The sequence below is a fragment of the Rhododendron vialii genome, chromosome 2a, assembly GCF_030253575.1.
Source record: "Rhododendron vialii isolate Sample 1 chromosome 2a, ASM3025357v1".
NCBI classification, from domain to species: Eukaryota; Viridiplantae; Streptophyta; class Magnoliopsida; order Ericales; family Ericaceae; genus Rhododendron; species Rhododendron vialii.
In genome coordinates this window covers 2,276,622-2,296,760 of record NC_080558.1, presented here as the reverse complement: position 1 = coordinate 2,296,760, position 20,139 = coordinate 2,276,622, and the positions used below count along the sequence as shown (strand labels likewise).

Genomic DNA, 20,139 nt, shown 5'->3' with positions numbered 1-20,139 from the left:
CTCTCGTCAAGACGAATGCAATGGGGCCAAATTCAGTCGTTGTACGATCGATGAAGTAATAAGCAAGCAGGCCAAGAGTCCCTAATACCAACAAAGCTTAATGTGACGCCTTAGTCAATTCAAATCTCAGATTATTTTTGTTTTTTTTGATCCGCGATCTCAGATTATTGATCCACAAGAAAATGACTAGTCGAGGGAGACTTGAAGGCTATCTCATACGTGATTCACGGGTAATGTACAAAAAGCTCAAATCAAAGGATTGTCTGCCATTAAAGATTAGGGAAAATGACGGCTCATGACGTGTTTTGATAATTAATACCCACCAAAAACATGCTAAGAACATTTGTTAATGCTGAAAATGTCCTTGGCGGATATTAATTATCAAAACACGTTATTGGCCATCATTTTCCCGAACGATTATGTAGATTTTTGTACCCAAAAAATCAAATCATAGTCCTTGTAATGTAACAAGAAGACCCTTATGTAGTTCAAAAATTTCGAACGTAACCCAAGGAGTTGGCCTGGTGGTCTAGCCCTCAGGAGGGACTTAGGCCCGGTTTGATATACCTCTTAGCTCTTGGGATTGGATAAGCAATCCTAAGGGACTCTCAAGCCCTTGTTTGCCAACCAAAAAAGCATCTGGACTAGTAGTCCGATGGGATGAATAAGCCGGCCCATAGGGGTATTGCTAATACCCTCGTGGAGATGGTCAGATGATGCGAGGAGTCAAAATTGACCTTGGTGAACCAAATTCATTGCTAATCTACCTGAACTTAGCTTTCACCTAAGGTCTCGAGTTTAACACCACCCAAGTGTTATCAACTCCTTTGCGGTCAGAGCATATAGAGCTTTGCTCTGGCTTTCATTGGGCTTCTTACAAGTGAGAAGTGGAGTTGGGCCTTTGAAGATTAGTCGAAGTGCGCAAAAAATTGGTCCGGACGCTTGAGTTATAAAAAGGAAATTTGAACGTGTATCACTTACTATGTGGGGCAAAATATCAATTGCCAATGAAGGCCCTAAAAGAAGGTGTGTAAGGCCGATGCACATGGTGTCGAACAAACACATTCATTTTCCCAACGGGAAAAATTAAAACACTTTCCTCAATAGTCAATTACTTTTATTTAGTCAATTTCAAACCACGCGGATACTTGTGCCATCAGAATTTAACAACAATGACAGTTTTAAAATAAAAACCAGAAAACACCTTACTTATGCAAGTAATGCCAATCAGTGGATGCAATTCGCACCCTTATACAAGTTTTCAACAAAAAAAAAAACCCAATAAAAAAAGATAAGCCAAATGATATTCACGCTCAGTTTTCAGCCACTCGCATTCTCTTCTCTTGACGCCGAGAATTTTTTATAAGTCTTGGTCGATTAGAGGTACGGCTTCGGCTTCAACTTCAGCCACCAGCTTTAGGCTGCTGTTGCTGAAATTGGCCATCACGCTGTCTTACAACGTGTGAAACGCTGCAAGTGGAGTTACTGGAGTGTGATCACTAACTATGTTATTGCCAAAGGAACCAACACAAAAGTGTGAGGTGGTGTGTATCTAGAGGAGAAATTACTGAGGCCCTGTTTTAAAATACATTTTTAAAAAATAAGTACTTATTTTACATTTTCAAACTCAAAAATAATGTAAATAAAAAATAAATTTTCAATTTTTTTTGCACCGTATAAAATATCTCAATGAGCTATCAAACAAGATCCATATTGATAGAAAAATTATTTGCGTAAGCATATGATTTTTGAGCTTGAAATTGTCTACTTATTTCCCTTTCGGGAACAGGGCCTAAGTGCTCCTGGAGCACCGCCAAGTGGTGCTCTCGGACCCATTTCTACCATACATTAGTGTGGCCTCCACCACAAAGCACGTGTGTAGCTCCCATATCAAAATATGATGGGGAAGGGTTCTCAACCACTGTGTGACGGTGCTCTAGAAGCACTGAATAATCACTCGTACCTAAAGACTCTCTAGCTAGCTTGTCATGGCAAGCCAGGTCCTAATGTTTATGAGCAGAAATCTGAATCACTATGCTCCCTAGCCTTTTCAAATGTGAGTGGATATAGCAATAGCAGTTCTTAATCACTTCGAAAATGACTAATACCTAACAAATGGAGGAACCAAACGGACCACTCTCAAAACAGCTGCTGAACTCGTACATCTCCTATAGGTTGTGTATGCCATCATGTTTTTATATAGAGATGTCAGGAGGGAAATAACAAAGATAGGAGAGAATGAAGTGAAGAAGCTAAATATATTTCTTCGATTTGTCCTAATATTTTGTGTTGATTTGACGAAGCCCACTAAAATTCTATGATGCAAACCACATCTGTAGGACGCAAAAGATGACCAAATGGGAATATATTGATTCCAACAAGCAGAATTACCATGATGAGCAACAAGGATGACTATGAGCCCATTCTTAGTGGTGGACACTGTACAATATGATTGCTAGCACAAATGGTTCTATTTGAAGAGATACACTGAAACTCCATAAAGATAACCAATGAGCATATATTGATTCCAATAAGCAGAATGAACACAATGGGCAAAAAGTATGACTAAGAGCCTAACCTTAGTGGTGGACACTGCACAATATGATTGCTAACACAGATGGGTCTATTTGGCAAGCACTGACAACTCCAGAAAGAAAATAGGCATGTTAGTTCATTATAGCATAGCAAAAATAGGAATAAGCACGTGTTTTAGTGAGCTTAATGTACAAACCTTATAAGGCTGGATGCTGCCTTCAGAAGTTTCTGGGCTATGTATGTTACTTCAAAAAGTAAGTATAAAATGGTATTCTCATCTAGGCTCCTTTCTAACTCAGGTGATTCAGATCTTCTTTCGAATCAGCACATTAAATAATCTTTAGTATGGGTGGAGAAACTAATGAGTGTAAGGCTCATGTCTGCAACCAATGGTCCAATATTAACAAGTTCCAATTGATATAGTGCAGATTACACTAGGGAATCAAAAACTGACTACACAAAATAAAAGAAAAAAACCTAGTCCAAGTGAAATCTGCACCAATTATCATAGAATTTGAAGAGAGTCAGGAACAAGCAGAAATACAAGCAATGTAAGAGATGCAAACAGCTAAAACCCATGTAGCACAGAGATGGCTGAAGGGAGGATGTATTAGTTATCTTTTACTTGGATATGAGAATACTCAGAGATTCTTTGGGCATTGTCGAAGGACTCATCACTTGGGTGGGCAGACTTGTCCAGAGTTTCTTGAGCTCTCTCGAGGTAAGGCCTGAAACCGAGTTGCAGGGTCAAGTACCCGAAGGCCAAGGCTCCAACCACTACTACCCCTGACCTCATCGCATTCACCTTCGGTATCTCTCTCATCTTCTTCTTCCAAGTTCGACTTTCTTCTCTCTTACTTCACTACTGTCTATTGCCTGATTCCTGTAAGATCTTGAGATGGAGTTGTATTAGAGGGCTTTGTCTTCCCATTAGCATATCATTTTACAAGTTCTAAACCAAACCCATACCATTTTAAAACTCTTTTACCAAGCACAAGCAGCTTTCAACTTACATGCAAAAACTGAGAGATCTAACAATTGTAAGTTAAAGACACGGTTTCATCCTTGAAATCGTGAGTTCCTGTGCAATTACTCAGATAGACATTGAAGAAAGCATGACTTGAAAAGATAACAGGAATTGAATTTGCGGTTCAAAAACATGTGTTGAATATAGTATCATTTCAATGGGCTGCTCTGTAGTTAGCTTTGAGTTCAATAAGTACACATGACAAGGACAAGAGTTCAATCTAGTAGTGTTATGAACAAATTTGAATCAAAACACAACTTCTGGCTGCCCATGATGGAACCTGCTTATTTGTTCGAGTTCATCAACTAATCTTGCCATGTGCCAACTAGCTTAATAAGCCAGCTGCCAACCATCTTAGACAGCTGCCACAATGCCCAAGGTAACAATTCTCTGCTAGATTGCCCAATTTGTCTCCTAAAGCTCTAGGCTTGCTGGAGGAATATTTTGTGATTGACCCCAATAAGTGCATAACAGGCACGATGTGGTTTTACTTTTACTTTTACTTTTAAGAGCGGAAAGATTCATTTACACTCAGAAATTAATTAAATGTACATTTGGAAAAAAATAAGAAGAAACATTATGGACATTGATACAGCGGAAAATGGAGTGTCGCTCTGCAAGACAAGTGAAGTATGACTTTCTAAACCCTTTTTATTTGAAGGGGACTTTCTAAACCATGCGCCATTGAATTAAACTTTGTGGCCACCATATTAAACCTTGCGGCCATTGTATTAAAGTTTGTGGCCACTTGGGTTTTTAAGTTGGGCATTTTGGACTTCTTGGGCTTGATTGCCCAATTTGTCTTCTAAAGCTCTAGACTTGCTGGAGGAAACTTTTGTAATTGACCCTAACAAGTGAATAACAGGTTTGGGATAGCCTGCGCAACCTGCAAGACAAGTCCTCGACATCCTTGACACTGGGGTGGTGCCAGCCAAGGCCTCCCCAACGACAAAGTTAGAAAGACAGTCTAAAGGTGTATGAATTCAGCATGCTTTGCATGTAACAGTGAACCAATTCATGAGATTCAAATCCCTTGACTTGTGTCTACCTATTCTATCCCATGATGAGTATAACGGAATGATCTTGGGCTTTCAATATATCATTTTTTTTTATTTAACAGGCTCAAGATATCAGTTAGGAATACACCACATGTGATCTCAAGAAGTTACATAGGGCCGGCACCACCTCCGTGGCCCTGTTTCAAGGACTTGTCTTGCACATCACGCAGGTAATCTCACAGTGACTGTCCATTTTCCAGCCCCATCAGGTATAATGTGATTTAAGTTGATTTTTAAGCAGTAAGGCTCCTTTAGATGTGTATTCAAACGAAAGCTTCATTATCCAAACAAGAATCGCTCAAACCTAGGTTAGATTGTTCACATATGGAATTCACTAATGAGTTTGGGAGCTTTATATATGACACAATAATGCTAGTGCCATACACAAACGCACACACAATGACACACACACACACACTTGTGTCGGCCCCCAAGCGATTGTGAGCATGTGTGCAAGTGTGCGTGTGTGCATTTTTCGCGTGTTTGTAGACCAATTGCATACGAAATGACTGTTTTACAGGAGTGACTTCAAATTGATTATTGGAATGGTTAAACTTACATTTATTCAGGATCCAAATAAAGTACATCTCTACTAGACTACTTCCTATAATCCATATTCCCTCTAGTTTCACAAGCCAGACAGCTAAACCTCTTATATCACCAGTGTCATTCAGCCCTAAATCCCCTATACTGAAATTCTTTTCTATCCAAACAGAGCCCTAATGAACATGACATTCACTTTTACTTCTACACTGATACAGTATTTAAGCTGACACACATATTCCAGAAATTGACATGTATGAGATGTCAGTGGACATTCACATTGACAAGTCTGTAATGGGAAATAGAGAGAGCACATAATCAAGAGTTAGAACAATATTATGGTGGACATGCAATGGGAAAAAGATATCACAGAAAATAGGGACTTTCCCACAATCAGGTTCTTATCAAATATGAAGAACAGAGAAAGAAACTAGCGTATGCTTTGTTTTTGGTGAAAAAAAATCTGATCAACAGAGGTGAGGAATTCTTTCAGTTTTGACATTTTCTCAATATTCCAACCAAGAACCCAAGAAAATCAAGATTTGCCGAGCTCAACTAAAGTGTCATACCTGGTTAGTCTAGTGAAACATACACTCTTCCACACGGATGAGAGAGAGAGAGAGAGAGAGAGAGAGAGAGAGAGAGACGGGTCGAAATAGGGAAGGTTGAAGGAGAGAGACAAGACGTCTTGTATCTATGGCTTTATATTAGGGCGCGTAAACCGCGGCCAAAGTACAAAAGTTCACGACCAATGTGTAAAAGTTTGCGGCCAACGTACTAAAGTTTGTGTCAAAGGTATTAAACCTTGCGGCCACTGTATTAAAGTTTGCGGCCTCGTTGAGTTCTTAAATTGGGACTTTTGGACTTCTTTGGCTTGATTGGGCCCGGCCTACCTCTATTATTTTAAGTCCGAAGTCAACTGAAATATGTCCAAAACAACCAATTTTTGTCTTCTTTTTTTTTAAAGTTTTTTGTCAAATCACATAATATATTTTGATTAATCATCTATCTCAACAACAAGAATAGTCATTTGTATTTTTCCGAGTTCTCTGGTTAAGATAAATAATTAATCCCTAAAAAATTACGATAAAAACTACACAAAAAATTATAAAATGTAAAAATATCGAAAAAATTTACTAAAGACAATGGATTTTCGTAGGAAAATGGCCAAATTTTATTTCTTTTTTTCATTCGCAGAGTTTATTTTCTTTGTTTAGTTATTTCCTTGCCTTTTCTTGTCCCCCTAATTTAGAAGCGCCAAACAGAGCCTAGTTAGAATCTTGCCGCATGACAGTCAAAACTGGCACAAATATATGCGTATCCATTGTTTGCAGCAATCAATTCCGAGTAGTTGTATGTTGAATTCTTCTGCAATTATCAGAAGGCAACAGTTCTTGATCAGGGCTCTAGGCGGTTGCTGCAGCCATCAAACCCATCACCATTTCAGAATGCAATCTATGTATGGAGGGTCAGGTTTAGGGGTTGATGCAGTTCAACAAAGAAAAGGTTTAGACGCTGATGCTTGTGGGATTTTGAGGCTAATCACTCCTCCTGTCGACCCAACTCGGTATAAAGGCCAAGCTGGTAATCTCTTTTTCCAAACAATTTTCAACTCTTGTGAATTTCATTACACTTTTTAAGCTGGATTTCTGTATGTATAGAGCTATTTGAGATGACCCTCATTGTCAATTTAGTCAACTACAGTGTAAGATTAGGAATTTAAGTGTGTAACTGTCTACTTTAATCTGCATTTTTGAATGTGTAGTACCATTTGTGATAACCCTTTTCGTCAATTTAGTCAACTACAGTGAAAGATTGTGAATTTAGGTGTGTTATTGTGTATGCTCGCATTTGCATATCTATGTACTGAGTTTGGAAGTAGGAGTGGTTGTATGTATGGAGAAATACTATCATTTATGTCATTATGGGTATGCGTATCTGTGGATGTATGTATGTGATATGCAGCCATTTAATCTGTCAAGACAGAAAGGTTTGGTGTATTGTTCTCGGTAATCTCGGAAAACTATTCTTTCAGTTGATACAAAGCAACTTTGATGCACTTTCGTGTCCACCTTGATACCATTTGGAGTTTTTTTGGCTTGATTTGACCGGCTGTACTATCCACTCCGCATTCAGAATCCAAACTCCCTGCTTTTTCGTCCGATTGTGGCCACGTCTATCCGGACTCTCGACAAAGTATTAGATAAATACGTTTTTTAGGGTTTCTTTATGTATTGGGAAGCAAATACATCTGGTTTTGCATAGAGTATTGGAGAGAGCTTGGTGAGATGCAAATTTGTAGTCCCTCCGTCCCACTTTGTTTTGCATGTTTTCTTTTTTACACCTCACAAAAAATTGTCTATATCTCACCATCTATAATATTTTTTATGATTTCAAAAACTTTGTTTAAAAGAATTAATTGAGATCTATCAAACGAGATCCATATTGAATATATAAAATGTTATAAATTAAGAGATATAGACAATTTTTTGAGATGTCTAAAAAAGGAAATAGGCACAACAAAGTGGGATGGAGGGAGTAGCTCTTTGGAGCATTTGATTATTTGCTAAGTGAAGCCCTTTGATCGTTTACTATCCGTGGAGTAGGTTTACATCCCAATAAGCCGAAGCACATAAATCTCTTCTCTCTCTTAAGTGCTTGCTTTTCTCTCTATACTTTACTGCATGATTTGATAGAGTTTTTTGTTTCCAACACATACATCGCGTTTCTTTTGGTATTTGGTTGTCGCTTCCGCACAACAAATTAGTATCAGAGCCTCAAGTTCAGATTTAGGATGCTGTTCTTGGCATTATTTTTTGTTGTTCTTGAGAGAAATCTATTTCTTCAAGAAAGGAATTCACCAAATTGTCTATAACAGAGTCATCCTCCAAATCTGAGTTGACTCCTAGACACATGGCTTCAAAATCTGTGGTTTTTAATGTGGAAAAGTTTGATGGCACAAATAACTTAGGTGTGTGTCAGTGCGAAGTGATGGATGTCTTGATTCAATAGGAGTTGGACATTGCTTTGGAAGACCGACCTGATGATTGGACTGAGAAGAAATGGGATCTGATTAATCGGCAGGCTTGCGGAACAATCAGGTTGTGTCTTGCTAGGGATCAGAAATACTTTGTTATGCAGGAGACGAAAGCGAAGGATCTTTGGAAGAAGCTCGAGGATAATTTTATGACCAAGAATGTAGGGAATCGTCTTTACTAGAAGAAGATCTTCTGTTTCCAGTATCGCTTAGGTGTTTCTATGATTGAGCATCTGAATGACTATAACAAGATACTTGCCGACCTTCAAAAATTGGAAGTAGAAATTCTTGATGAGGATAAAGTCCTACTTTTGTTGAATTCCTTGCCCAATGCTTATGATCATTTAATTACGACATTGTTGTATGAGAAGGATGAAATTAGGTTTGATGATGTCTCTAATGCTCTGGTTAACAATGAATACCGTAAGAAAGGTAAGCAGACCCATAGGGGCTCATCCAGTGAAGCATTGACAGTTAGAGGCATGGTTAACAATGAATACTGTAATAAAGATAAGCAGACCCATAGGGGCTCATCCAGTGAAGCCTTGACAGTTAGAGGCACACCGGAGAGTAAGAAATCAAGTAACAAAGGCAGTAACATGGGTTGTTCTCACTCTAGGTCGAGAAGGGCCTTATCGTCCGATAAAATTGCTAGGGATGAATGTGCATATTGTCACAAAAAGGGGCATCGGAAAAAGTACTGTCTGACGTTGCAGAAGCATAATAGGGACACCAATAATTCCCAGGCTAATTTGGCACACTTGGATGATGAAGATTCTAATCAAGCTTTGTTGGGTTTGTCATTGGTTTGTCAAGCTGTTCAGTGGATTATGGATTCTGGTTGTACCTATCATATGTGTTCGAATAAGGATTGGTTCTCTAGAATGGATATAATCGATGGTGGAGCTGTTTTTATGGGTAATGATCATGCTTGTAAGACACATGGGGTGGGTAAAATTAGACTAAAGTTGCATGATGGATCCATTCGTGTTTTGACAGAAGTTTGGTATGTTCCGGACTTGAAGAAGAATCTCATCTCACTTGGTACTTTAGACTCCAAAGGTTATCGTATCACTCTCGAAGGTGGAATTCTAAAGGTTGGTAATGGTGCGAGGCTTGTGATGAAGGGCACTTGGCAGAACAACTTGTATTTTCTACAGGGGAGTACAATTGTGGGTGGAGCAGCCACGGCTAGTAGCAATGTGGGGAAGGATACACTTGATACTACCAGTCTTTGGCACATGCGTTTGGGTGATGCGGGTGACAAAGCCATGCAAGACAACAGTTGTATGTTGAATTCCTCTGCAATTGCGAGAAGGCAACAGTTCTTGATTAGGGCTTTAGGTGGTTACTACCACAATCAAACCCATCATCAGTTGAGAATGCAATCTATGATTAGTGGGTCAGGTTTAGAGGATGACGATTTGGGGAATTTAAGGTCAATCACTCGACCTCTTGACCCAACTCGGTACAAGGGCCACACTGGTAATCTTTGTCAAGTAATTGTCAACTTTCTAAATGTCATCACATATGACTCTTGCATTTCTCCTTCTATGGCATCATTTGTGATGATCCTTCTTGTAAATTTAGTCGGTGACAGGAAAAAAATTAAGAATTTATATGCGCAGTTACCGTATGTGTTTTCTAGGATATATGAATATGGTTGTTCTTGCATTTATGTATATTGAGTTTGAAGTAGGACTGTATGGAGATACGTCATTTATGTCTTTATATGTATGTGTTGTGAATTAAAATCTGTCAAGACAGATGGGTTGAATATATTATTATTGTTGTAAATCTTTCTGGAAACTTTTTTTTTTTTTTTCTGTTGAAACAAATGGAGGGTAAACAACTTTGGTGCACGTCATATGCCTCGCCTTGATGACATTCAGTCACAAAAATTTCTCAGATGCTTATATATTGTATGCTAATTAGAACATCAGTGTCTATCTGATTCATCAGTTGACTTGTTTTTCTGGATAACTGAGCATTGTGTTAGCTTCGTGCAACCATTTTTTTTTATTGGCAACAAAAAGAGCTTGTCAAATAACTTGTTCAAAGTGCGAGCAATTTTCTTTGTACTTGGTGAATGGACAGACTCTTGACATGCTCTCTCTCTCTCTCTCTCTCTCTCTCTCTCTCTCTCTCTCTCTCTGTTCTTTGAAGTCGTAAAACCAACTGCTCATTGATTACGTCTACAGTCCCTATCATGAATTTAGGATTTTGTGTCATACATGTGTGGTTAAACTTTTTCTGTCTTTGAAATCTTAACTACTGTTTTTGTATATTTTGCCTCAACATGTTTTTGTTTCTTCTCTAGCTATGTTAACTTTACGATTTTTAATCTTATTAATTCAATGTTCCCATTGTTTGTCAAGTCAGGTAAGATAGCTGTCATAGGAGGGTGTCGCGAATACACAGGTGCCCCATACTTTTCTGCCATATCAGCTTTAAAAATTGTTAGTCCTCTCATTCTCACCTCTTTTGTGCAAAGTTTATTTCTTATTAATGTGTTGCGGTTATTTTTCATAAACCTCAATGTTACTTGATTTTCCTTTTTCAAAATAAAAACAAAACCCTTTTGTTATAGCAGATTTTTGACTGACCAGTTTGAATGCACTTCTTTTTCCCCACAGGGTGCAGATTTATCTCATGTTTTTTGCACTAAAGATGCAGCTCCAATTATAAAAGGCTACAGCCCTGAGTTAATCGTGCACCCTGTGCTGGAAGAATCCTACAGTGTCAGGTGGAATTTCAATCTGATAAAGTACATTAGAATATCTATATTTAATGTTTACAGTTTATGCCTAATTGTTGTGGAGGGGCTGATTTTTTAGGAAGATTGTTTCAGGGACGAGGACAAAAAATCAATCTCAGAAAGAGTTCTTGCTGAGGTTGAGAAGTGGATGGAAAGATTTGATTGCCTTGTTGTTGGTCCGGGACTTGGAAGGGACCCGTTTCTTCTGGTGTGCTTTTTCTGGCCACTTTTCTATCTTGAAATTTGTGGTGAACATAGGTCATAGCTTTTAAGTGATATGGTTGTTTGCTTGAAATTAAAGGCTATTCGTTTGTATCTTCCTGTGTAAAGTTGACAATGAAGTTACAGTCTAGTTTACTGATTTTTTCACTGAAAAGTTGTGTGATGATATGATCTTTAAGGCAACTACGCATAGGTTTTTACAATGTGTTTCTATGCCTCATGGTGTATCATTCGTCATAAGTTGTTAAACAACAGTATTCGGTCTCTGATGTGCACATACGTGCACGAATTCAAGTGTGTGAACATGCAAATAATCAAACTTTAGTTTCTAGTATCAATCTTAGAAGTGATGAATTCTCCTGACAATATTGTTGATGTCAGGTGTAACTTGTAAGTGATCTATAATATTCCAGTAGGCGAAATCCGTATGAACCTTTATATGTACGTGAAAACATATAATAGTTTTTGTCCAAGAAACAAATTATTTGCTCGATCTTATTGGTCTCCAGTGGAAAGAACATCTCCTGAATCCTTATGATTTGTGGTTCTAACCTGCATTTTGAGACTACTATTAATGTTCTTTGGGAATCGTTAGAATTTACTTAACCCTTTCTTCTTTTGGTTGAGAACGTGTAATCCTTGTGGTTTTGCCCGGATAAATTTTTACATCTCATTTTCTGAACATTTTCCTTCTTGCTATATGCCTCCGTAAGGTTTCTTGCTATATTCCTGTTTATCATGTTAAGCAAATCCTTTCTGAAGAAGTTCTACAACGTTCATATTGTCAGGACTGTGTTAGTAACATCATAAAGCAAGCACGGCACTCAAGCATCCCAATTGTCATAGACGCGGTATGCGGTAGAAATTAGAGACACAATTCATTTTCTTTTAGCATAATTGATCATTCTCACTCCTCCCTATGGCACTCTTTTGAATTACCAGGATGGGCTTTTTCTTGTCACAAACAATCTTGATCTGGTCAGTGGCTACCCGTTGGCTATCCTAACCCCTAATATAAATGAATACAAGCGCCTTGTTCAAAGTGTACTAAATTGTGAAGTAAATGATCAAGATGCTCCTGGACAACTACTCTCTCTTGCCAAACGGTAAATTCTTTTCTCTTCTAGGTTTTTCGTCTAATCACTCGTTAAGCATCCTTTAGTAGATTTCTTTCATCTTTTGTACATATGTTATGAAGGCCATCTATTCTTAATTTGTGTGGCATATGGATTGGCAATCTATCCATACTATAGCAATAATGTTACTACCACAAACACTTACACACGCAATCACACAAACTCACTCACATGAAGTGCGGACCCCACACTTGATGTGAATGAGTTTTTATGTAAGTGTTTGTGGTTATACGATTATTGATACTATAGAGGTGTAGTACATGTGCAAAGCTCTCCTTTTTTTGAAGTAAATTTTATAAAAACAAGAAAAATCCACCTCATTTTTTGCTAATGCTTTACTATCTTCTCTTTTCTGAAAAAAAGAGAAAAATCTACCTTATTTATTGTTAGTGGTTCACCTTAATCTTCCATCTCTCCCTTCCTATGCGTCAGAACATGTGCGTCGCATGGGGTGCCGCTTGTTATTTCATATCTAGAAGTTAAACCAAGTTGACAAAATTTGCGTCATGGCATTAGCGTGGGTAGTGAATATGCAACTTTAATACGTCTTTGTAGTAAACAGGACACTGGACACACACACACACTCAGAGCTATGTGGTTGATCTGCTGCTGGTCTGACTAAGGCCCACTTCACTGTCTTCTCTGTATTATCAAGAGCTTTTCGTTGGTGAATCTTGTGCTGTTCTGACTGAGGCCCATTTGACCATCTTCTATTATCACAGCCTTTGAACAGCTTTGACACACCATGTTGTGTTGTTGTTTGCTTATAGTTCATGATTTAATTTTGCTTTGGTGCAACCCATGGAAAGAATAATTTCTTGATCAGGATTGGTGGTGTAACGATTTTACGGAAAGGAAAATCAGATCTCGTCAGTGATGGTAATAAAGGTACCTACCTGCTGATTACATTACCGTTTCTTGTCTGCAGTTTAACATTCTCTACCTTTGCAACTGTAACTAAACAGTATGATTGCAGCCTCGTTTCTCTTTTAATTTTGGCATTTTTGTGTGAACATTATGCGGGTATTACACAATAATATAGTGAGTTCAGGCATGATGTCTGACAAGTATCCCTAATTCTCAGCGTCGGCCAGATGAAACACTTTTTCATCTGAATGATAGCAACTTTCCCTTCTTAGGTTTCTGATATTAGAAATATGTTCAGATGGCATCTGAATCCGTGCTTTCATGCAGTTATGTCAGTGAGCATGTATGGTTCTCCTCGGCGATGTGGTGGCCAGGGCGATATACTTTCTGGAAGGCAAGTGATTTTTTAAACTTTCCGTGTAAACCAAGTACCGAGAGAAAAGGTGTACTGTTCAACGAATCACAATGTTATTTATTCTCCATCAATCTAGAAAGTTTTATTCGCGATATGTCATCCATTCCCTTTCATAAGTCTTTTTAGAATTTTAGGTCCACTCTTCTCTCTCTACCTTGGAGATCCTAGCAATTATTTTTCTCTCTTGATCCACTCATATGGCAACCTTCTTCTTTAATGCTGGCCACTGGCCAGGAAAAGAAAAGAAAAACGTTTTTCCTCTATTGCATATGGCAACATCATGGTCCTGACTTCCAATTTTCCATTTGATATATATTTTTGGGCAAAGTCCACTTTCACCCCATGTGGTTATCGTCATGTGTGGATATTCCCCTCATGGTTCAAAACTGAACACATAACCTACCTGTGATTTTGAAAATGTGCGGACAGACCCTCTGCTGTCATGTTTTCAACGGAGGTGTATCTCACGCCCCTCTAAAATGTAATCCGAGTCGTTCATAATGTATTAAATAAAGAATAAAGTATCTCTATAAAAAATTATCTCGATCAGGCATCAATAACCCAGTGATCTAATTTTAGTAAAATTCAAATTTGAAATTTTAATTTTATAACAAAATCGATTCGACCATGGGCTTTTCATTTTTTGATTGACTTGAATTTTGGCATAGATGTAGTACTCGTCAAAATTTACAATATCAACGGTTTGGATTCAATTTTTGGTATAGGAGATGGTGTTGTTAGATTTAAAAAAGAAGAATCAAGGGACATGCTGAGGGTATATCGGTCTTTTAATGTTGTGTCCGTTAATATAGATGGAAAACATGATGGTAGGGGTCTATCCGTACATTTTCAAAACCACAGGTAGGTTATGTGCTCAGTTTTGAACCATGAGGGGGGTATCCGCACATGGTGATAACCACAAGGGGTCAAAGTGGATTTTGCCCTATATTTTTGGCATTTCTCCACACTACATCTGGAAATTAGGACGTAATTCTTGCTCTTTTATGACCTCTCCAAGTTGTCGGGTGTTTAGACCTAGTTTTGGGTGACTGCTCGGCGGGCAAGATAAAAAGGAAAATCACTTCTTTGGACCTAAATTAGATCATAAGTTCAAAGGTCAAAAGATGCTTATTCAGTTGGCTGATCACTTTTTTTTTCGCAATATGGAACTTCATGTTCTTCTGTTGATGCCAGTGTTGCGGTGTTTGTTTCTTGGGCCCGCCAATATATCTCTTCTGCTAAGGAGGAATTGGGCATGAACCCTACAGTGTTGGGGTGCATTGCTGGGTCTGCTTTAGTGAGGAAAGCAGCATCGCTTGCCTTCGAGAATAAAAGAAGATCGACGCTGACCGGTGATATAATCGAGTGCTTGGGAAGAAGGTATGCACCTGATTACCCTTGCATATGTCAGAAGTGAAAATAACTGGAGTCTTACCTTTTTCTATTTTGCAGTTTGGAGGAAATTTGTCCAGTGAGTTGTATCCACCGTTCACTTCTGGATCAATGAGCTAAATGTTTACTCCGTTGGCAATGAAGTCTTGTTTTTTCTTATAAATGGGAGTCTTGCCCACCTAGTGTAAATGAGACGATAAATGATCTTCATGTAACAAGTATTTCTGAGAAAACACTGCTTTTAGTAGCTTGTTATTGGGAGATTTGATGTATCAAGGCAGGGTACTTGTTGGTTTTGCTATTGTTTTCGTTTTTAAAAAAAGGTTATATTCAATCCCTTTATTTGATGGTCTTGGGGCACCGCCACGTGATGCCTCGGCACCCTTATCCCTCGCTAAGAGTGTTGGGGCACCTTATGACGGTACCCTTACACCACTTAATAACTCATGAATACAGTGGAACACTGGACTCCAGAAAAGGTCAAACAAGGGTAGGAAACCACTCATTTTTGACAACTCAATATTCGGCTCAATGACCGATTCAGGAAAGCAATCCCACCATTCACTGGCTAGGAGGCTCAATTAAAATCCGGACAAACCTAATATGGACTGGCCCAACACAATAATTAATAGTAACAAGCAGTTGAGAGTCGAACTCCCGATAATGGCTCTCACTGCACCAACCCTCCCGGTGGGTTACCTGGTTACAACCTTGCTGCTGTTAGCCCAAAAACAATACATCATAACGAAAAGTTATCATGCAGGTGAGGATTCAATCAGAACCTAAAAGAGAGAAAATGGATCAGAGTGGAGAGGGATGAAAAAGAACGAAAAGTTATTACACAAGCATCGTATCGCCACTACATTTTGTAACTTACAAGAGGTCAAGAGTTTTACCAAATCCTAATGGCATGAAGTAAAACATTAAACACATACAAGACTCATTCTATGGGGAACAAGCAGCTATATACTACATCTATCAAGGCCATACTAGTTTCTTTCTAAGACGTGTAGTCTTTGGGTCTTCTCTATCAGTTTGGTACTGTCTCTTCTTTTTGTTGTTTGTCGCTAAGGTAACTTCCCCACCAGAACTTCTGCAGAAACATATCATCAACGAATCAGTACAGGTATTAAGTGCAATCGAAGACAGCAGACAGCAGTTTTTCCTTTAGAAAGATGAGATATAACCAGGCAAGGTAACAGGAAAACACATAAAACCACTGTAGATCAATAAATTTTTTACTTGTCTTCAGTGTGAGCACCCAATAGATTCAGAAGAAGACAAATTAGCACAACCACTGTAAACCAAACTAAGTCTCATATCCCAATATTTGGGGTCGGCTAGAGGACTTTTCTACAGCCATTATGCTCTGCCAATGGTTATATGCTCAGTTGAATATACCAATCCGAATCATTTTTCAGACACTAGAAGCCTAGCATGATTTCTTAACTTGCATCTATTGCACATTAACCGAACCAATCCAAAGCAAACCGAGCCTTAAAACCCAATCAATTGGAGTCGGCTACATGAATTAGTTTTCTCAATAGGTGCTACTCTTACCATTTCACAACTTGTTATACATCTAATTCTCCCGTTCATAATCCTGTCAATTATCATACATCCATCTACGCATCTTCCACCATCTAAAAAATATATAAATATACATGCAACTAAGGATAGGGATGAGAGCATTGGAAAACAACTAAAAACTTACTTACACTGTCGCTCACATTTCTGCCAAACCCACTAGTCCCTCAAGAGTCTGGTGGTTGCTGCTGGTGTGGCCACATCTGCTGATACCGGGCTTGATCAACAGGCTGACCCATGAACATCCCGGGAGCTCCAACCTGTGGAGCATGCTGAGGTGGCATATAATAGTAAGGAAGTCCCTCAGTGGGGCCCCCAACAGGAAGGGACCCTCTTGGGATCGAAGCAAGCACCTCGTCCTTCAAATCCTCCCTAGGCACGATATCCACCAAGAAATCAAATATCTCAGTTTTTGTGATAGCCGCCGCGATATCGTTCTTCTGAAGTGTCCTCCTTTTGTTCTCCTCTGTGTGATTCCAAGACCTTAAAGTCAACTCCAGAATGAACATCTCACATGCCCTAGCAAACACGACTGGAGCCTCAGCGGATATCATCCTTACATCTTCATCCGCTTTCATTATCTTTTTAATCCTAGCCAATGGCAGGCTATGGTTTTTGAAGTCAGTTGTTTGCTCAATGTCTTGGAACTGGTTTGCCCAGAAACCATGGAGTTGTTGCTGCAGTTGCTGTTGCTGCTGCTGGTGGATTTGCTGATAAGCGAGTTGGTGCTGCGCGAGCTGAGCAGTAGAGGCAGGGAGACCAGCGGATTGAGGAGATTGAATTGATCCGGCAGATGTAGAGGCAGAGGGCCTCATCATTTGGTGAGCTTGATATGGGGCCATGTTATATGGCATCTGAGCTGAGCTACCTGGCACCCCAGTTACTTGGGACTGCCCGTGGCCTTGTTGATCCATCTTTACTCACAAGAGATCTCCAACTGACTCACAAGAGATCTCCAACTATCAACTTTTCATACATATGATAAGATTTTCAATCACCCAAACAGCATTAAGATTTAAGCACTTTGTAAGCAAGCTTCGGCCTTCAAAACTCATCATTCCTAGTAAAAAGTATTAGATGTAGACATGTATAAAGTGAGCTGGTAACTCGCTATTTCGCCAAGGACCACACAATGTAACCAAGAGCTGAATGGACTCAACTGCAGGGTATCTTGCCGAAAGCAGTCATATCTACAAACTAACCTATGGTTTGCCAAATAAGGAATTTCAAGTTCCTTAGATCTGTAATTTAAAAAAAAAAAAGAAAAAAAAAGGGTTCCTTAGATCCAAGTTCTTCTGAAAGTGTTGGAGTGCTGAAAATACAGAATAGATAACTTGCTGGTCCTCGCATAGAAACTATACAGCTAGCAAACCTATATAGTACAAAAGAAAAGAGTCGTATATAAATTCATAGGAACGTCCTCTTGTACATAACTACATATACACTGAACCCACAACTGAGAATCTGAGATATCGGGATTTCCATGAACTTGATTGATTTTGCTAACGGCTGGTATCACCTATATCTGAATCCTTTGACCAGTTAATAATCAAATGGATTCAGAAAAAAGCTGGTCCAATACAACTCCCATGGGAGGCTAAAAACATAACCTTTCAGCTGGAAATCCACTTGGTTCTGAGTAAGAAAACATGCGTAGACCCTAAGAAATGGGCCAATAATAACGAGCATAAGACCATTTAAGTATCTCAACCCACAGATAATCCCAGAATTCGTTTCTAATCCCATCTAACAAGGAATCCTCCTCATTCATCACACGAAATAAAACTAGTAGAACACTACCCGAAAGAAGAAGGGACGATAATACTATACTTCGCAAGAGGACTTCAAGTACATATACTAAACGAGTTGTCTTCCATATTGGTAAATTCAAATCACCTAAAACCAGAATTCCTAAAACAAGAAAGCCTATGCATGATAAGAACAGCCTAAAATTTTTGGTTCAAATATATTGAATTTTATCTGCAGAAAAGAAGTAGCTTTCAAATTTCCCCAAACCTAATTTCGAAAGAGCAATGATAATAGGATACAGACACAACTTTAAAACACAACTCCGGATGTGTTCGGAGCCGTAGGATGCACATGAGACCTCATACATCCAACGACTCCAGACACAACTGTGTTCAGCGTTTTGTTTCAAAGTCGCGTTTCTAGACCTTGTTGTGTTCCTAGACTTTTCGATTTCGAAAACCCACCACAAGATAGCTCAAATACAAGGATAACCAAATACAATACATGTGTTTTTCTCTTGCATGCATCCACAAATACACAAATATAAGAACACCTAAAGGCCAGGCCAATCTTTTTCCAAAATCACCAGCACAGATCAAAAGAATCAACCTTATATATACACAGAGGTACACAGATACACAAACGTAAAGAAATCGAGTACCTTTACAGCTCCGTTTCACTTTTGTTTCTTGATTCGTCTAGCGATCAAAACTCTACACCCAAAACGAAGGACCCATTGAATTATCTGAAACCGTGAATCAATTCCGATAAAATTAACGCATAAATCATTATATAGAATAATAGAAATCGAACCTGTGTTCTATTTTGCTGTACACGGAACAGGGGACGAGAGTTGAACGAGAGAGAATGTATCTTTTTGCTGTATGTATGGATACATACATATATAGTGAGGAAAGCTATAGTGGGAAGCGCGAGTTTGGTTCGTGGGAATTCGCACTCTCTCCGTCCCTCTCTCTCTCTCTCTCTCTCTCTCTCTCCTCTTACAAAGAAACTAACAAAGAAAAAAGATCTAAACTTTACATTTGACTTTTATCAAAGTGACGACACTGTCCCTCGGTGCAAGTTAACCTTTCCACCCAACTCAAGCTTTAATAACATGTAAACTACTCCTTCATAACGGATAAAAAAAAACTACTCCTTTATAGGGCATCTTGGCATGGTTTATCCATAAAACCTAAACTAATAATTTGTAAGTCTCTGACACTAGGTGTTATCAATTCTTTTTGGGCCAGTTCTTACGGAGCTTTGCTTCTGATTTGATAGGGCTACCTGCAAGTGGGCGATGTAATTTGGTCTCCGAAATGAATTGAGGTGAGCGTAAGATGACCCGAACACTTTGAGTTATCCAAAAAGACCCTACTCTTTATTTTTCCCGATCAAAAGTAAAATGGTATACAATTTTTCATTGACATACTCCAATCTTGCTTTCTATTTTTACTATCCGTGAATACATCAAGACTAGATTTGTACTTTGTTGAGTGAAAATGAGGAATGGAGGATGGACCCTCCATACCATTTGCCTAGCTTCTCTAGGCTAGGTAGATGTAGGTAGTGAAGTTGGTCATAGCAAAAATGCCTAGCCATATGGAGAGCATATTGGAGCTGGAAAAAAATGGTTAGTGTTATATAACCATTCTTGCTAACTTGACTTGTTTTGCCTAGCTAGTGGCTTGGATGTGCTCTAAGTTCCTTTTAGATTTCTCTTATACATAATGATTGTTTACTCCTCTTTATGAACTTGTTGCGCTCTATTTCTTGGCTTCCTTTGTGAGAAAATTAGAAGTTTGTTATT

The 20,139-nt window shown here is 38.8% G+C and overlaps 2 protein-coding genes and 1 long non-coding RNA gene across 16 annotated transcripts; 1 reads left to right on the top strand and 2 right to left on the bottom strand.

Annotated features, from left to right (window-relative positions):
- Nucleotides 1-2,916: 2,916 nt before the first annotated feature.
- On the bottom strand, nucleotides 2,917-6,047 carry LOC131309913 (uncharacterized). Its single transcript, XR_009195041.1, has 2 exons — nucleotides 5,733-6,047; nucleotides 2,917-3,418 (listed from the first exon to the last, which is right to left on the bottom strand). It is a non-coding gene; the product is annotated as an uncharacterized LOC131309913 (long non-coding RNA).
- Nucleotides 6,048-6,397: 350 nt separating this feature from the next.
- Nucleotides 6,398-15,291, top strand: LOC131309885 (ATP-dependent (S)-NAD(P)H-hydrate dehydratase). 6 transcript variants are annotated; one of them, XM_058336589.1, is made up of 11 exons: nucleotides 8,087-8,632; nucleotides 8,711-9,685; nucleotides 10,583-10,659; nucleotides 10,837-10,946; nucleotides 11,052-11,166; nucleotides 11,969-12,031; nucleotides 12,123-12,286; nucleotides 13,143-13,204; nucleotides 13,511-13,577; nucleotides 14,793-14,978; nucleotides 15,051-15,291. In XM_058336589.1, exons 1-11 carry the CDS (start codon nucleotides 8,422-8,424, stop codon nucleotides 15,103-15,105), a joined length of 2,085 nt encoding a protein of 694 aa, XP_058192572.1. In that variant the 5' UTR covers nucleotides 8,087-8,421; the 3' UTR covers nucleotides 15,106-15,291. The 6 variants fall into 6 exon arrangements, 5 of the variants coding, with proteins under 5 accessions (XP_058192595.1, XP_058192590.1, XP_058192579.1 ...); XM_058336607.1 differs by lacking the exons at nucleotides 8,087-8,632; nucleotides 8,711-9,685 and adding an exon at nucleotides 6,400-6,747; XM_058336580.1 differs by having other exon boundaries at nucleotides 8,086-9,685.
- Nucleotides 15,292-15,807: 516 nt separating this feature from the next.
- LOC131309832 (nuclear transcription factor Y subunit C-9-like) lies at nucleotides 15,808-19,353 on the bottom strand. Of its 9 annotated transcripts, none has more exons than XM_058336482.1 (4): nucleotides 19,140-19,353; nucleotides 18,988-19,039; nucleotides 16,709-17,514; nucleotides 15,808-16,083 (listed from the first exon to the last, which is right to left on the bottom strand). In XM_058336482.1, the coding sequence occupies exon 3, from the start codon at nucleotides 17,489-17,491 to the stop codon at nucleotides 16,745-16,747; it is 747 nt and encodes a 248-aa protein (XP_058192465.1). In that variant the 5' UTR covers nucleotides 17,492-17,514; nucleotides 18,988-19,039; nucleotides 19,140-19,353; the 3' UTR covers nucleotides 15,808-16,083; nucleotides 16,709-16,744. The 9 variants fall into 9 exon arrangements, with proteins under 9 accessions (XP_058192465.1, XP_058192481.1, XP_058192512.1 ...); XM_058336498.1 differs by having other exon boundaries at nucleotides 16,709-17,818; nucleotides 19,140-19,348; XM_058336529.1 differs by having other exon boundaries at nucleotides 16,705-17,543; nucleotides 19,140-19,348.
- Nucleotides 19,354-20,139: the final 786 nt, after the last annotated feature.

Coding starts and splice junctions, on each gene's coding strand:
- LOC131309885 (XM_058336580.1), top strand. CDS start 8,422: ATGATTGAGCATCTGAATGACTATAACAAGATACTTGCCGACCTTCAA. Junction 13,205..13,510: donor CGTCAGTGATGGTAATAAAG/GTACCTACCTGC, acceptor GCTTTCATGCAG/TTATGTCAGTGAGCATGTAT. Junction 13,578..14,792: donor GGCGATATACTTTCTGGAAG/GCAAGTGATTTT, acceptor TGTTGATGCCAG/TGTTGCGGTGTTTGTTTCTT.
- LOC131309832 (XM_058336482.1), bottom strand. CDS start 17,491: ATGGATCAACAAGGCCACGGGCAGTCCCAAGTAACTGGGGTGCCAGGT.